This window comes from Cyrtonyx montezumae, unplaced genomic scaffold (genome assembly GCF_038088225.1).
Source record: "Cyrtonyx montezumae isolate F1298 unplaced genomic scaffold, pur_monq_1.0 scaffold_18, whole genome shotgun sequence".
Lineage (NCBI taxonomy): Eukaryota > Metazoa > Chordata > Aves > Galliformes > Odontophoridae > Cyrtonyx > Cyrtonyx montezumae.
The window spans coordinates 16,343,864-16,361,261 of record NW_027071914.1 but is presented as its reverse complement, the minus strand read 5'-3'; the positions used below and the strand labels follow the sequence as shown (position 1 = coordinate 16,361,261).

The following is a 17,398-nucleotide window of genomic DNA, read 5'->3' as shown; positions in this document are numbered from 1 at the left end:
CAGAGATTCCTGCCGTGCTCTCAGGAAATGCACGGGAACCACTGCCTTTTTGTTCAGACAGCAGCTTTTCACTGTACGTAGCAAGTTGTAAACAGACCTGGCCTGCTTGGGAAACTCAGCGTGCCCCTCAGCAGTGGTTTTTGCACTCTTTGCCCAGGCTCATCTTCCATTTGAAGGCGCGCACTGCTCCAGGAGAGGATGAGGAGGAAAAGAAAGAGGACACCGGGGCTAAACTGATGGAAAGAGCAGGGAACGCTGAAGGCGAGGCCAGGCCAGCTGCAGGACAGGGGTGCAGGCCGGTGCGGTGACCAGCATCTCCTCCCGGTACGTACGCTGCAGCAGAGGGCACCACAAAGCAAGGAAAGCTGCTCTAACAGCAGGCGGAGTGCCGCGGCGCCGGGACGGGGCGGGCCGCACGCTGGAGGGAAGCACTCCCCAGCTTCGGCACGCTGCCTCGCACCCACCCCGCAGAGCAAACCCGTCTCGGTCGCTTGGGTGGGCGTCCGCCGTCACTGCAGCGCGGGAGCCCGGCGGTACGCCACGTCGGGCAGGGACGGGGGGCGGGGGGGCATCGCTGCGGGGACGGCGCTCCCCACGGAGCGCACCGCGGGGCACCCCCGGCCCTGAGCGCAGCGGCCGCCCCCGGGAGGGGACCGTGACGGTGCGGCCGCCGCTCCCGCCCCTCCCCGCCCCTCGGCCGGTGCCGGCGGAGGGGAGTTTCCAGGAAGTGGCCATATTGGATCCATTCAGCCGCAGCCACTCCGGGCGGGCAGAGCCCCGCGCCGCGCTCAGCTCCGGCCATGGCCGCCACCGACCTGGAGCGCTTCTCGGTGAGGAACGGGGCGGACCGGGACGGAGGGGGCGGCCCCGGGGTGCCGGCGTTGTGTAACGGCGGTGGGACGCGGGCTGTGCGGGGCTCTGCTGGCTGCGGGAGGGCTGTCCGAGCTCCGCAGCCCGGCGGTGCCTCTCGGAGCGCTTAAAAACCTCTTTACCGCGTGAAATAGCGGAGCTCCGAAGCGAGCACTGCCGGGCGTGATGCTGCTAAATCGCTGTGAGCAGCGCTGCCCGGGCACGGCCGCGGCCCTGCCGCCCTCCCCTCCGTGGCTGCTCCTTGCCAGCAGCCTCCAGCTGCTCCGTTCCTCCATGCCCCGAAGTTTCCAGCTCGGGAGTGTTATTTGCAGGAGTGAAGCCGAGCCGAAATCCGCCCCGAGTGCAGCGCGCTGCGGGCTCCATCCTAAGCTCCGTGCGGGGAGGGGTTGGGGCTGCGTTGGTTCGGTGTATGTCGGCTTCCCCTCGGTGTCACGGAGCCCCGAGTGCTGGGAGCGAACGATTTGGTGCGGGTACTCCGGCGCTGAGTGTGCTCACATCGCTGCGCCGTGGCTTTATTTTTTTATTTCCTTAAATAAGAGTTCCCAAATGCGCTTGGCTCCCTCTGGAGCACCGGAGTGAGATGGCTGAGCTCCAGCGTGCATTCAGTGCCCGGCTCCATTAGGAGAAAATCTGCTGACTTGGTACTGGAGCAGGGGTGGGCTGGGGGGGACCTGCAGCCCTCGGCTGCTGTTTGCCTCTGGGCTGTGGCAGCAGCAGGCTGGGTGAGCAGCATCTCCTCTGGGTGTGATGGAGGGCTGCCCTGCCCGCTCTGCACCCCTCCATCCGCACTGGGTATTCTGGCTCTGCTGCTGCTCCCCGGGCAGAAGTGTGGGCATCTCTGGATGGAGGAGTTCTGGGTTGTCAGTGGCTGCCTGGGCTTTCTGGGTGTTGCTCTGTGGCACTGTGCCTCAGCTTCCTGAGCGTAATTTTGAATGGGAATAGTTTGCTGCTGCCAAGAAGAAGGGGTGATGTTTATTTTCACCAGCTGTTCGTATCTGTGGTGGGAAATAACGTTGAAAAGACCTCTGGAGGAGGTTTGGATATACATTAACTCCCTCTTTTCGAGTTGGTGAAGCTGACGTTGACCTCCTGGAATGCAGTGACCCTTAGGTTTGGATAAGGTGTTCTGAAAAGTCCCCTTGTACAGTCCTCCTGAGTGCCTCTGTCTCCAGCACAATGCAGTTCCCTTGAAGTGCTGCTGCTGGAAATGCCCAACAAAAGCAAATGAAAGGAAGCTGGCCTCTGAGGCAGCAGGATCACACAGCCGTGCTCAAGTCAGCCTTTGTTTTTGTCAATGTTGTGCTTGTGAGATGTTGGCTGGGCTGCCCTGGGAGTGTGCCACGCCACTGCTGTGCTGGGCACCTGGCTGTGCTGTACAGTACTGCTGCAGCAGGGAGAAAGCTGAGAAGTGGGGATGGGGTCTCAGCCACGCTGCGATTCACTAGCAGCCCACTTTGAACAGAAGGAAATGACTTTCTATAATCTGGGCTCTGTGTATGGGAGTTTGGGTCAGCTGTGAAATGCTTCATCTTCAGAGCTTCCCCGTTCAGGACGGTGCTCACTGCCACGTGTGGTGGTGTTGGAGCAGATGCTGGCAGTGTTAGTGAGGGTATGGTGAGCAGAAGCCAGAATGTGCTTGAAATGCAGCAGGGAGATCCAGAAGCTACGGAGGAAGCTGGCGAAGCTGGAAGGAGAAGTGAGGGAAGAGCAACTGAAAATGTGTGGGAGAGTAAATGGGATGAGATGTGAGACCCAGGCTGGTAGACTGCTTTGCTTTAGCAACCACCAAATGTGTCACTTTTTCTCTTTTCAATCAAAACCCTTCAGCCTCCTGAAACTCTCTTCTTGGCCTGAATTACACGTCTCGTGGAGGTGCAGAGGCTGTTCCTTGGGCTTGAGGCTGAGCTGCGTGTGTGTGAGGAAGGGTAGGTGCACTCAGCCTTAACTTTGGGCTGAGGATAGGGATTGAGCACTGCAAGTTGTGGAAGTGTCACAGCTTTGTGTGGCTGTGTGTGCAGAAGGGCTCCGTGGACATAGGTGCTCAGTGAGGAGAGCATGGATGTGTGTGCACGGTGAGTGTGAGCTGTGCCACGGGACGGTGTTCTTCACGTGGCCCTGAGTTGTTCCTTCACGTTAGCAGCAGGTGGATGGGCTCTCGTTGGTAACCTTACTACAAGTGAATGCTTCCCAGAAGACCTTGTCAGGAAAACCACTGCTTTACACAGGGAGCCTCTGTGCTGTGCGTGTTCCTGCCGTAGCTGCCTGGGTTGTGGTAAACTTCACGCATTGCTGCTGCTGTTTTCTGTAACCTGTTGTCTTCCCTTACTGCCTGCGTGGCTGAAACATCCTCCTCTGTGTGAGGGTCGGCATTATATACCTTTGCCCATGGAAGGAGTGTGCTGAGGACTGCCCTGTGCACCATGGCTGTGGTGGAGCAGTTGCCAGCAGTCATATGACAGCTGTTCCTAACCATAGGCATACAAGCAAACGAGATCGATGTTTCCATGGCTCAGTTATGATGGAAATTGGGGTTTGCTTGTACTCGGCCATCCCTCCCTTCCCCTCATCTGTTTTAATTTTTGCCCAACCAGAGCCACTGTTTGGCAGTTGCAGGGTTAAACTTCCTGGGTTGTGCTTTGTGGGTGCGTGGGCTGGTTTTTTTTTTTTTATTATTATTATTTTTTTTAGCATTATGATGAGTTCTCACTTGGAAGAACTCATTCAGGTGGTCCCCCATGCAGTGCTGAACAGAAGCGACAGATTTTTCTGCGAGCTGCTAACGCTGTGCCCCAGGAAGCAGCGCAGCACGAGCAGCCCTTCCTCTGTGCCCTGGCAGCCCTTGTGCTGCTCTGGGAAGGAGGTGGGAAGTGCTGTTCCACGGGAGCAGGCAGATGGGGAGCTGCCTCTCCTCTCCTGCCATCCCTCCCGGGGAGGATCGCCTGTGCTGGAGCAGGAAGCCAGCTCTGACTGTTTCAACCTCAGGACCGATGAATTCGACCGCAGTCCACTGCAGTAAAACACTTATTTTGAACGTCTGTGCTGGGAACAAGTATTGCCCAGAAAGAGATTTGTGTGTTTTCCTTCCCCGCTGCGGTGCTGTTGGTGAATCCAGAGCATCTCTTCCTCTTGCAAAAGAGATGCAACATGTCGTTCTGCGTGGGAGCTCCGGAGCTGCTCTTACCCGCTCGTAATCGCAGTGAGCGCCGAGGCGGTGGGTGGAAGGACGTGAGCTGGCAAATGCTGGAGCCCAGTGTGCCCTCTGCGTCGGCAAAACAAATGAGGCCTGAAGAATACCCCTTTCAGGAGGCCGAATCGTTGTCAGTGATGTGGTGGCAGCTGTCAGCCCATCCCCAGCACTGCTGGAAGGCCAACAGCCCCGTAAATGCTGTCTTCTGTAGGAGAATGCCAGCGCTGTCCCCAGCTGCAGTGAGAGATGCAGCCCCATCTCCGGGTGCCCCCGCCGTCCCTGCCACGCGGTGCCCTCAGATGTCTGCAGGAGCAGCTCGTCTCCCTCCTCCTCCTCGTTGCTCCTCTGGCTCGGAGCTTGGGAGGGGAAGAAATGCTGCAATGCTGAGTCGGCCTCTCCTGGGTTGTGCAAGGAGGGGGAGGCAGTGGGAGGGGTGCAGGTGGGGGTGTGTATTGGGAACACGTCCTGGGCACGTTGGGGCTGTGGGCAGGAGGGGTGCCCTGCTTGTTTTGGATTAAGTTGCAGTCTTTAGAAGTAATGTTGCCCCGTCCTGTGCGTAGTTTCCATGGGGGGGCTGTGTGCATGCACGCACTGCCTGTCCCTCACCTCCACCATGTATTCCTCCACATGAGCTCTGGGTTTATACCTGAAGCTTGGCACTCAGATATTCGAGTACTGCAGGTGCCAGAGGCAGTGGATGGGTGGGAGAGCTCCGTTCAGCTCCCAGGGTGGATGAAGTGAGAATGCCAAAGTCTGGGCCTTCTCCTTGGTCCTCCCAGAGCTTCCCCTCTGGCGTGGGACCCCTGCATGCAGAGGTGGAGCCAGGCTGGGGGTCAGCGCTCTGAAATGGTGTGGCATCATCCGGGGAGCTGTGGCAGGGGAAGCCACGTGCTTCATCCCCCGTCATCACCTCCGGCCTGCGGGCAGACCGTGGGCTCAGGAACCACTGTGTTTAGATGTCCAGATTCCTCTGTGAAGCCAAAAAGCGTCTGTCTCCCACACACAACGAAATTCCAGAGATGTCAAACAGCTGGAGAGAGGTTCCCATGGAGCACCCTGCCTCGGGGCCAGAAGTGGAAAGCTCTTGCTCTCTCTGCTCCGTGCGGTTTCCAAAGCAGATGGTGGCAGGGAGCAGCGGGGCCGGAGCCCGCGCCGTGTTTCTGCTGAGCTCTCTGGGCTGCTCCATCCTCCTGGCTGCAGCTCGAGGTGCTGTGCTGAGTCTGTGCAACCTCTGCATTACGTGTGCAGGGAAACACGTGGGGAATGTCTGCGGAGCTCTCCCCAGGCAGCTGTTCCTGCTGTAACTGTGGGCAGGATGCATCCCTCGGCTTCCTCGTGGCCCGGAGCGCCGCAGGCCGCGATCTGCCTGCCCTCAGTGGGCTGCACGGGCATGCCTGGAGCTGGGGGCTGGTGCAGAGCGTGTTCCCAGGGCTCACGCTGGAAATCAAACCATTGGGACTGCTGCACTCCGCTCCTGGGAGAGGAGCAGTGCTGTGCTAAGCAGCGTGCGTTGCTGCAGGCACAGAGCTGCTCGGGTCAGAGGGGCATCTCTGGTCCTTTGCCTGTGCCTTGCTCGCAGCGAGCTGCTGCAGGACTTGGATCCTAATCCTTTTTGAAGCTGTCGTTCAGCTCTGTCATGGTAAGAGCATTGCCCAAGGAAGGGCTGCCAGGGCTGGGCCTCCCAGGAGCTCTCTCCTTCCCCATCTTTTGTGGCCCCTTTTGGTGTACAGGTTTGTGCCATGGTTTCAGCGACCCCGAAGAGTCCTTTCAGCGCATCTTTTGCTATGCACACTTTTCAGGTGGAGGTTTTCTTTTATTTTTCCATTGTTGAGGCTTCCAATTAAAGATATTCCGTGCTAATAGGCTCTGACACCTTCTGGAGGCGTGTGTTAATGGGGTATCTAGCAGTCAGCTCGTTATGGTGATGACTTGTTCAGCTCCTGGAGCTGATAGCTGTATTTGTGTAACTTCTCTTCCAGGCAGTGCCACAAAGAGCCCTGTCCAGGGGCAGGGAGGGGTGTTTGTGGACATGCTATAGGATGGCTGCATGAGGCACCAGGAAAAAAGGATGCAGCGATGCCCAGAACTCTTGGGTTCCCACTGGAATATCTCTGATCCCTCGTCTAACAATATAAAGAATCATCGTTTTTGTTGTAATTGGGCAATACGTTCTGGAAACGTATGTGGGAATTCGATGTGTTTATTTTAAGTGGTAACTAAAACAAATAGTCTTGGTGGCCCATATCCAGCATGGCTGGGTAATTACATGGTGGGGATCCAGATCCTTCTTCCCTTGGTAGCACATCTCCTAAACAGCCCCGACCCCTTCCCGTGCTGCTCCTTATGGGTGGGCTCTGTTTCTTGGCGTTGTCCCATATCTGTTTGCATTTGCCCAGGTAGGACCTGGAAGGATGACCAGGAGGAGGATGGGCTCAGATGGGTGAGAGGGAGCTGGGGGTGTGTGTGCTGCTCGGGGTGAGCTTGGGAAAGTCCCAGACTCGATAAGGGGGTGAGCTCAGCCTTCTGCCAGACTTGGTTGATCGAGCAGTTCCATTACAGTAAAAGTCTGAGCACATTGTGGGTAAATAACCTTGGGAAGGAGCAGACCAGGGGAGGCTGGTGTACTCTTGTTTGTCTGGTGTGGGGTAAACAGAGCGAAGGGAAAGCTGTGTTTGTGTTCTGGACTCTGCTTTCTTGGTTTTGAATAGCTCTTGGGGATGGAATTCTCGGGCTGCTGAAAAAGCTGAACTTTCTCATCCTTTAAGGTCATTTTGGAGGAAATGTCTCTCATTTTTGGTCCCGCAGTCGTCACTGCTGTAACCAACTTTCCTCGTTCTCCAGGCAGTGTTCATGTTTGCAAAACGTTGTGTACATAATGCCCGGCAGATCCTGTTTTGCTTCGTTGTAAACTCCTGTCCAAGACTGATGTGATAGGGACAAAACACGTGTTTAATCCTTTCTTCGTTGAGACGGACCTCACAATTAATTAGTAAGACTTCACAACAGTCTTAGGGAAACGGTTAAATAAGAGTTAATGACAAGGAAATGTGTGGAATTTTGTTTTTAGAAGGAAAAGCTCGGAGGGAAGTTTGAGCCAGAAGCAGTTTGTTTGCAGAGAATTAAAATTGATGTTGCATTCACAGGTTGGGGATGTGTCATCCTGGTGTGTGTCGTGTAAGGAAGATGAGAAGCTCTGGAAGTCAGCACAGGCTGATGTTTTAGGCTGTGCCAACTCATTTGGTTCTGTAAGAGATGTGTGGGATTCTTATTTTACCTCTCAGAGGAAGGAAGGCTGTGAGGCTGTGCTGCAGCTCAGCTGTTGGCCATGGTGAGCAGGTGGTTACCTGCCCGAAGCGGTGCTCCTGCTTCCCTGGGAGCTGCTGGGATGCAGGGCTTGCTGTGAAGCCCTGCTGTACTTTGCTGTTGTACTTTGTTGGTGGGTATTTCTCTTTGTTTTGCTTTTGAAAGATGCAGAGCGTGGCTGCTGCCCATGCCCTCAGTGCTCTTGGGTTTTTTGAATCTCTCTTAAGAGTGGGACCAAAAGCGTTCAAGAAAAGCATCACTTCAGGCAATGTAACCTTCAGGCCTGGAGGGGAGAAGCTCAGCTCTGGTGTCTTCTGTCTCGGTGATGCTGAGCAGCTTTCATTTCTGTTTGTCACATCTTGGTGCTGGTTCTCCTGCAAAGTTTTGCCTGCCTGGAGCACAGCTGGGAGGAGTGTGAATAAAGGCTGGAGTGTCTGGGAAAATTCTTGGCATTCTTTGCAGTGTGGTTTAAAGGGCTCTGGCAACTGTTGGCTTTTTTTTATATATATTCCAGTGTGAGGTTTTCACCGGGGGAGACTGCAGCATGGGCTGGGAGCATGCAGCAGCTGGGGGTGTCCGGCTGCAATGCCTCGTCCAGGGAGGGATGGGATGGCTCAGGTGTGGTCCAGCGTGCAGTGTGATGGAAAAGAGCTGGAAGCTGGGGCCACCGTGGTTGTCCCAGCCATTGCTGGAGTGCTGGGCATCACAGTGCTGCAGTCGGTGGCTCCTAGGTCTGCCGTGCCACAGCAAGGAGAACACTTCTGTCTTCCCTGCAAAGACACGGCTCACGCTGTCTGAGCTGCATCCTGTTTGACCAGCAGAATGGATCGGTGAGAGGCAGCAGAGAAAGTGAAGCAGACAGCTGTTCTAAGAGAAGTGGTAAATCGGCATCAAGCCCGCATTTGAAGTTCTCTCTCTGTTTTTCTTTCCCCGTCCCTCCTCAGCTTCTTACAAAGTGGTAAGGATCTGGAATTTTAAGCACATGCTTAAGATTAACTGGGAATGTTCAGGCTTGAGTATGTGCTTGCACTCAGCAAATCTGCTTGAGATTAGGTGGCGTTTCTATGCAAGGGCTTCAGCTGAAGCGATGTTGAGGTCTCCCAGGATCGGCCCCAGCTGGAGGTGTGCTTCCTTCCATCCCCAGTGCTGCTGGAGACCTGCCTGAGCCCTCTGCCCACACCCAGCAGTGCCAGCATCCTTGAGCTTGGCAAAAGGACCATTTTCTTCCTGAAAATTTGGGTTTGTTCTGCCCGAGTCTGTGCTGGCTGCTGGTCCCTTGCAGATGTCAAGTGGCTTTTGTTGGGAGTGTCCACAGGATGGGGGGGGGAGCTTCAGAAAACCTGATTTGTCATCACATTCAGCACTGATCCAGAAACTGGGCCACGTCCCAGGGTGTGCCTGCTGGGACAGAGCAGCTGAATTTGGCATCTGCCATTGTTTGCCCACAAGTCTGGAGGCAAGGTGCTTTAAGTGCTCCGTGACTCAGTTTCCTTGTGAAATGGGGGTAGAGCAGCAGTGTGTCTGAGCAGGACCTGAGCGAGGTGTGTCTGGGGGAGGCCCCTCAGCATCACCCATCTGGCTGTGCTGTGTGGTGCTGCTGGGGCCCGGAGTGCTCAGATGCTGGCGTGGCAGCTTGTGGGGCTGACCCCACATGGCTTTGATAAGCAGCCACATCTCGCTCAGTCCTCCTTGGCTGGGCTGTAACTGAGGCTCCCTGCGTCACAGCTGGATAATTTCCTGCTTCCATGCATTTCCACTGAGGAAATGAGGGAATAGCATTTCATAAACCCCATTGGTATTTGTATGAATCCCTCCCTGTTGTGGGCTAGGAAGCAAGAAGCTGAAGGCATTGTGCTGTCCCTGGCTGTGCTGGGTGCAGGGTGGGCTCCTGCAGCACCGACCCCCGCATCCCTGCTCCTCCTCTCCCTGATCTGAGTCATTCCCATCGGGGAGCTGCAATCTGTCTGCAAGCACTGCTTTCTCTTTGCATTTTGATTTGATTGTAAATTGCAGGGGATAGGATCTGCGCGCGCTCAGTGCTATGCAGAGTGCCTGGTGCTCTGCTCCGTTACTGTGGGGTCAGTGCAGTATTTGGTGTTATTTAAGTTCCAGATGTCAACCTGGGTGGAGGAGGTGATGAACAAGTGCTCCCAGAAGTGGGAGCTGAGGCACTATGGAAATGTCCCCCCCTGCAATGGCTGTGGCTCTGCTTGCAGCCCAGTGAGCTGCTCTCTGGCTGCCCCTGGGCTGGAGCTCATGGCTTGGGTGGCAGCTTATGTTGCTTACAAAGAGAAGAAGGGCCTTTCCTGCTTCACCTTGGAAGATGTCAGCTATTCATCATGGTTAGCTGGGCCTTGGAAAGGGGGAAGGGTGCTGCCAGTGCAGGAAAGTTCTATGTTACCTCATCTATCGCCGCCTAAAGCCAGGATTCATCACTCAGATCACGGTTTGGCTGAGAAGCAGCAGTGTGATATTTTTTTTTGGTGTGTTTTCACTCTTGGTTTTCCTGAGCAGTTCTCACATTGCCCATACACTGCTGTGTCTGCTGCAGCAAGGCACTCAGAGCTGTCTCAAGCAGAGAACACGAGCGCTGTGTCACCAGCGAGCATTTCATGTCGAGATCGATCGAAGAACGATGCTATTCTTTTTCTTCATTTTATTTTTTCAAACAAATGGTGTCAGAATGGTCTTCTATACCCCACTCTCAGTCAGCTCATACTGCTCCCAGCATGGCAGCAAGGAGGATGAGGGCAGCGTGTGGGAGGCTGAGCTCGCTGGTGACATCCCTGTGGGTTGCACAGGCTGAAGCCACTTCTCCTGGGAGTGCCTGCTCGACCATGTAATGATGCAAATTGAAACTGATGCTAATTGGGAGGTGAGGCAAGAAGAGACTGGAAGCAGTAAAGCCATGATCAGGCTTTTTCTATTTTTAAAGGGCTGTAGGCGCGTTGGTTGTCGCTGTAGCTTGTACTCCCTTCTCCTCATTTTCCTTAATTCCTGTTTCTTCTAGGAAGAACCTAATTGATGTATGGGTACTGTAGTGACTCCTTATGAGGACCCAGATTTAGTATCAGAGAATTCAGTCTCTGTGATCGTGTTTCTCCACTGCCTTTTCTGTCTGCCTTGTAATAAGGGGGCAGATGACTTTATCTTCCAAGGAAGTGGTTTGTGGCCAGCTGCCCTGTTCCTGCTGTGGGACTGAGCTGTGGAAGGGCTTAGGAAGCCAATGTGGGTTTGAAATTCTGTTTTCAGTTCCCTGGTGCAGCTGCAGGAGTGGCCCAGTGTGCTGTCATGCATCCTGAGCTTGTCCCCCACCTCCAGCAGGGCCAGGAGTGCCTGGTGCCATATAGCAGGCTCCAAGTGCTGGGATTTGAGGTTTGCTTTTGGTTGGCAAAGTGCAGCCACTGCCTGTCTGTCCAACGGCAGCAGTGGGTCCTGTGACATTGTTGGCCCAGAGCTGGAGATCGATTTCCTCTGGAATGGCTGCTGTTCCCATCATGGAAGTGCCCCCAGGTGCTGTTTGTGTGATGGGCGCAGGACGGAGCATCTATGGCAGGCTTAACAAGTTCCAAGGCCTTTGGGTTTCAGAATTGTCCTGTTCTGCTCTGACCTTCTGCTGACTCCTTGGTTTCCCACCGAATCCCAGGTTCAAAATACAGCTCATCCCCTCGTCTCAGTGTTTCAAGCCCTACCTGCCTGTTAGCTCAAGACACAGGAGATCTTCAAAGAGTGCGTTTGTTTACAGGCTCCGCATAGAACCCCAGGAGCTGCCCATTATGGGATGCTGCTGAAGCAGTGTCAGGGCTGTGGGGGTCCTGCACGGTGGCAATCCACGCTCAGAGCCATCATTGAGCCCTTAAGAGCTGTGGTGCAAAACAACATGTGGGCCTCAGGGATGCTCGGCTTCCTCTTGGCAGCCCTGGAGGGGGTCTCCCACCCAGTAAGCAGCAGTGCAGTGGTCTTTCCAGGCTGTGAATGGACCTGGGTCTCACTGGGAGCACTGCAGGAGCAGAGGTAGCAGCAGCGGGTGCTGCTCTCCGCAGGTGAGTGCACCAAGTGCTGCAAAGGAGTGGGACTTCACAGATTGCTTGCATTCCTAAGGCTGTCAGGCTCCTGCAATTGATAGATTGGAGGGGAAGAATAAAGGGAAGAGAACCTTTATTTATTATTATCACGGCTGTTTTCCCCTGCTCTACTGACTACACTGTGGCGGTTGTTGCCTCACCAAGAGCAGAACTGTGGGTGCTGGGATGGGGCTGAGCACACTGTGCACAGAGCTGATGGTTTCTGTGCTTTGGTATCGGCGGCAGTTTGGACCCCGTCCAGGTTATTATCACGGCTTACAGCAGTAAAAGCAAACTGTGCACTTCAAGGTCACGGACAAAAATACTTCCCCGAAGTTTGGCTCGTTGGCGTAGGGATGTTGGGAGTTGATGAGCAGTTTGGGGTAAAAGTATTTTAGTCCCGTAACCAACTGCTGACCGGGGGAGGGGACAGCCCTGCACGGATGCACGCTTCTCTCCGGCCAAAGCATGACTGAGTTCTCAATGTCTCCTCGCCTCGCTGGAGCCTATTTTAAACCCGAGCAGTGGTGCTGCCTGTTGCCTGGAAACCTCCTCCGAGCCTGATCGTAGCCACCAGCAGCTCCATTTATTTCCTTTCCAAAGCCCCATCCCAGGCTTCTGCTTTGTGCTTTTTGTTTGCTTGGTTTGTTTATTATCTAAACCCAAAAGGAACAGAACTCGGTGACTTTGTGGGAACGTTTTCTTTTGTTTTTTGGCTCGTCAGCACATTGTGGTGGTGGCCCTTGGTGTTTGGCACTGCGTGGGGAGGGAGGGTGAGACCCCAAGGGACCCCCAGCTCTACCATGGCTGGGTCTGGGGGCTCCTATGCTGCACTGGGACCATCTCTTTGAGAGGAAAGAAGCATCTTGGAGCCCTTTCCCAGCACGTCTGCCCTTGGTTCCTTCAGCTGTCTTGCTAAGCGTGGCCTGGAGTCCGTCCTGCTGGCTCACTTGTGGCCAGCACCCCTCCTGCAGGGCTGTTGCTCGAAGCTTTGGTGTCACTGCACGCTGACAGATGAATGGAGGGGAGCACAACCTGGAGGTTTCTGCGTCTTCGGAGCCCTTTTTAATTCACTTAGCGTCTGCCTGAACGATTGCCCAGCTTGGGGCCTTAATTGGTGCAGCCTGTCCCACGGGAGGGATTGAAATGATCGCTGTTTCCGCTCGGTTAGTGAGCACCATTGATCCCGGTGGGATGAAATGGCACTGATGGCAGAGCCTGGCTGCAGTGCTGCCCAGGGAGCAGCGAGCTGGGGCAAAGCAGCAGGCAGCAGGGAGTTGGAAGGCAAAGTGCAGCTGCTGCTTCAGCTGTTTGCAAGCAGTCCTTGTGATATAAGTGATTTATTTAACACAACGGAGAATGTTCTTTTGTTCTCCCAAGGCAGTGCTGAAGGAGATGCAGTCCTCATGGTTTATTGTGAGCTGTGTTGCAGACCAGAGAGATGCACGAGGCTCATTGGGTCAGTGCTTGAGTTCATTCAGAGCCTTTCCAGCCTCTCCTCAGGGCGCTCTGCAGCCTCGTGGTGCTGGGATGTTAAGGCTGAGGTGCAGGGAATGGATGCTTCTTCCATCCCCATCCTTCACTGAGTGCTGATGACTGAGAACAGACCTATATACCAAAGAAACTGAGAGTGGATGAGTCATGCCCTGCTGCACGTATCTTTGCATCTTTAGGGAAGAAGAGCTTTAGAGGCTGCAGATCGTGGCACGGTCTCTGAGTTCAGGCACTGTTATTTAGTTGGGCAGAAGGTTGGCATCGTGATCAAATATTTCTGCATATCCGAAACTCTCCCGTTTGCTGTTAGGAACAGAAGCACCTTCTGTTTGCTCCTCTCTTCTGGACCTGCTCTGCCTTTCTGCACAGCAGGTGCACAACCTGGCCCCAGGACCCCCACTGCATCACCCGGGCTGGGTTTGCTCCACGGCCCCCGTGGTGACCAGCACACTGCAGTGATGCTGAAAGCAGGACTGGTTTAGTTCTGCAGTGCTTTGCACCTGGGCCATCTCTGGCTTTGCTGTGGAGGAGTCTTGGACTCTGCCAGTTGATCCGTGGACGTTTATTGCCTTTGTTTCAAAGCAGAGCTTCCTGTACAGGTGATGGGCTCCGTCCGGGGGAGGGAGGAGACAGAAGAAGGAACGCTGTGTGTATGGGGGAGGCAGGAATGGGAACTGCAGAGAAACAGTGGAAACTGCGTGGTCACAGATGGTAAAGCGAGAGGGTTCCTCATCCTGACCAGGCTGGAAGCATGAGCAAACAAAACCACACTGCTCATGGCATAGCTAGGGAAGCAGATCGAGTACATGGGGAGAGCACAGAGCTTGTCTGCCTCGATTCAGTGCTGGAGGACGTAAGGAAATAAAATGAAGGAGGAGGAGGAAAAATGAGGGATAAAATGCACATAATGGGTTTTCCTTCGTTAACCTCTCCCAGCTGCATATAGTTGGAGTTCACATTAGTGTTTTCCTTGCTTTGTAGCCTGTAGCTCAGCTCTCTCTGAGGCAGTTCCCCATTAGGACTGATGTTTGTCTGTCTTTTTAATGTGGCTGTCAGAGGGTTTGGTTAGAGGCACACCAAACCCAAGGTACCATGGCAGCACTGAGCATTGGCTCTGCAGTGCCTCAGGAGGCAGCTGCTTCTCTGACCTACTGCTTCTCTGCAGCTCTGCTCATCTGTCTGTTTCTCTCTCCCAGAATGAAGAGAAGAGGAACCTTTCCCTTGGGGGCCATGTGGGCTTTGACAGTCTCCCGGATCAGCTGGTCAGCAAGTCTGTCACACAGGGCTTCAGCTTCAACATCCTCTGTGTGGGTGAGCACAGTCCTGCAAACAGATGGGGGCAAATAGGAGCAGTGGGGCTGGGACTGTTCCCTATGAGTCCTGCTGGGACACAGCCTCAGCTGTGACTTTGGGCATGTCAGAGACACTTAGCTTTGAAAGAACAGCAGCAACCCACCTCCTGCAGAAAGAAAACCCACAGCAGTGTTCCATTCCCACCTGCAAGGCAACACCCATACTCCCCATCCTCCTGCTCCTTCCCCATTCCCCGTCCCCAAAAGCTTTGGCTTTTGTGTTGCAGATGCTTATGCAGCATTTTTGGTATTGCTTTCACTGTGTTTTCTCCTAAACCTTGATCTTGTCTCCTCTTGGCTGGTCTGGCATAAAGAGTCATGGAACAACAGAGCAGCCTTGAAGGAAACAGAAATTAGAAGGAGAAACTCCAGTAATCAGAAGTCATATGAGGTGAAAGTAGCTGAGTAGCAGACACCATCTCTGGGCTGGGTTGCAACATCGTGTGTGTCTGGAGCTCTTCAGACAGTTGTAGCCCTGCTCAAGTTATCTGTAGTGTGCACTCTCATACCTGTGTTATTTCCTCAAATTCACCTGGCGCTGTTTGCTGCACAGGTGTCACCAGGCAGGGATGTGCTGTCTGTGACAAGTCTGTGCAGGATGGCACTGTGCTGGACGGCCTGTGTGTACCAGGGCAGATCTCAGTGCTCGAGTGGAGCTTTCTTTGTGCTCAGAATGAAGAAGACTTCCACCTGCTGCTCCCTGATGTGTTTCATTATCCAGCTGCCCTCCAAAAAAGGCTGTTTTTTTCTGCCTGGGACTTAGAAGCTGTGTGATAAAATCAGTATGCACGCATGCCTCTGCTTTTTGGTTTGAGTGTGCAGCCTGCTCTTCCCCCAGTGCCCCAGTCCACATTGTCTCTAAACTTTTCCATCTGACAGGGCCCAGATTTCCCCTGGTAGAAGTGAGCAGGTGGTGGGGACAGCCCCAGCACTGCCAGCTGAAGGCAGAGGGGAGAGCTGCAGAGCTGGTTCTGGTGTAGTTGCTGCACGGACAGAGGAGGGAAAGGGTTACAGCAGAATGGGCTTCAGTCCTTTGACACGCTAACTGTACACGTGGGACCTCAGGACAAGGGGTGTGGAAGAGGGACAGGCTGCTGTAAGGCTCCCAGGCCAAAGTTCAGCTGCACAGTGAAATCATGAAACTTATCCTGATTTTTTTTCTGCTGTGGAAGGAGGTTTTCAGTCTGACAGCAAGTGCTGCTAGCAGTTCAGAGCTGTTGTCTTTTTCTCTGTGCCAAAGTAGCCACGGTGATTCCTTCCTGACTGGGGCTGTGTGTCTCTAAATGGGACAGGTCTCAAGAGACTCCAATGGCAAGACCGAGCAAGGAGACACAGTAGTTAAATAGCCACTTAGGGTTGGAAATCTCCCAGGAAGGGGTGAGAGGAAACCTTGTTGTCACACTTGCCTCTCCCTTCTGTGGTATGCCAGCACCCATTGCTGTGCAGTGAGTGCACTGAGTGCCCTGGGGCCATCCCGTGTTTGGGACTGACAATGCCTGAGCCAGATCCTACTTGCCAATGGGATGGAGTAAAACTCAGCTGTTCCTATTTGAATACTCAAGAACACTGTACAGCTTCTCTGCTGCAGGTCTTAAGAAAAATCAGCGTTGATTAAGGGGGGAAGAATGTGTTCTGCAGCTTGTTGTATGTCCCCTGCTGGGGAGATGGGAGCTGCATGCTAGCTTTGCCTGCAGCCTGGGAAGCCTTCAAGGACGCGTTGTGACAATTATGTCTGGCCACAAACAATTTGTAGTAACCTTTCACATGATAATTTAGTTCTGCTCTGTAATTAATATTCTTTGAAGTGATGAATTCATGCTGCAGTGAACTGACGACTTCTCGTTCCTAGGTGAGACTGGCATTGGGAAATCCACGCTCATGAATACGCTTTTCAATACCACATTTGAGACTGAAGAAGCCAGCCACTACGAGAGCGCGGTTCGCTTGCGGCCACGGACCTACGACCTTCAGGAGAGCAACGTCCACCTGAAACTGACCATTGTGGATGCCGTTGGATTTGGGGATCAGATCAATAAAGATGAAAGGCAGGTCTCGTGCCATCTGCTCGGCGTTTCTGGGCTCCTCTCTGATGATTTGGCACACGTTGTCTGTAATCCTGTTTGTGGTGTTGCGGGGGTGATGCCTGCATCTCTGTTAACACAGAGGCTCCCTGCAGTGCCTCTGGTTTTGAGGGCTGGATGCAGGGGGAGCTGTGTGAGGAGCCAAAGAGAGATGGGAGAGGTCACACAAGGTCTTTCCCAAGGAATGCGAGCAGTGAACAAGCTGTCCTCAGCATGGGGTTGGGAATTAGCTGCTCTGGCCATGGTTGGTGTCTCTGGGCCTGTCTCCTTTAATTACTCGGACGTCTTGTTCAAGCCCTAGGTGAAGGCTTTCTGGGACTCCAAGGTCTCTCCTTGTCATCTGGCATGGCTACAGCCAGATGGCTCAGCCCTGCGATCTCTGCAGGGTGAGATCTGTGGAGGTGGTTGTCTTTCTGAGCTCCACTGTCATTAGGTTTTGCAGCACAGCCTCAGGAGGTTCCAGCAACCTTTGGGTTATAAGGTCTGCGCGTAGAGGCCACGCTTTTCCCGTTGCAAGGGTGAATTACTTCAGTCTTAATCAGCATCACGATATGCCTAGGAGAACTCCTTAAGTCTTCAAACCGTTTAATTGTGACCGCCAGCATTTGGGTTGCTAATGGCATGGTTTTAGTTACAGGCCCATCGTTGAGTACATTGATACGCAGTTTGAAAATTATTTGCAAGAAGAGCTGAAAATCCGCCGTTCTCTGTACAACTATCACGACACGAGGATCCACGTCTGCCTGTACTTCATCACTCCAACTGGGCACTCCCTCAAGTCCTTGGACCTGGTGACAATGAAGAAACTGGACAGCAAGGTAAAAGGTTGGAGGCTGTGGTGTCCCTTTCTGGAAGGGGTGATCCTTGTGCTAATACTGTCATGAGGAAGGCTCTGTTCCTTCTGTGTACGAGTGCTGGACTCTCCTGCATGTTAGCTGAGTGCTTCTTAGGACTTTGATAGAACTTAATCTGCCCTGATGGTTGATGAGGTCTTGTGCTGTTTTCCTGAAAAACAAGAGGTGACAAAGCCACAGGTTGTGAGGAGTC

General features: G+C 53.9%; 1 protein-coding gene across 4 annotated transcripts in view; it reads left to right on the top strand.

The window, feature by feature from the left end:
* The first annotated feature begins 731 nt into the window (after window positions 1-731).
* The window catches only part of SEPTIN8 (septin 8), a 35,114-nt gene continuing 18,447 nt past the window's right edge, over window positions 732-17,398 (top strand). For 2 of the 4 annotated variants that reach the window (XM_065734873.1, XM_065734872.1), the window contains exons 1-4: window positions 732-830; window positions 14,115-14,229; window positions 16,120-16,315; window positions 16,983-17,169. In XM_065734873.1, the coding sequence (XP_065590945.1) occupies window positions 801-830; window positions 14,115-14,229; window positions 16,120-16,315; window positions 16,983-17,169 (528 nt within the window). In that variant the 5' untranslated portion in view covers window positions 732-800. The remainder of the gene's footprint in view (window positions 831-14,114; window positions 14,230-16,119; window positions 16,316-16,982; window positions 17,170-17,398) is intronic. The other 2 variants (XM_065734874.1, XM_065734875.1) reach the window with 1 other exon arrangement.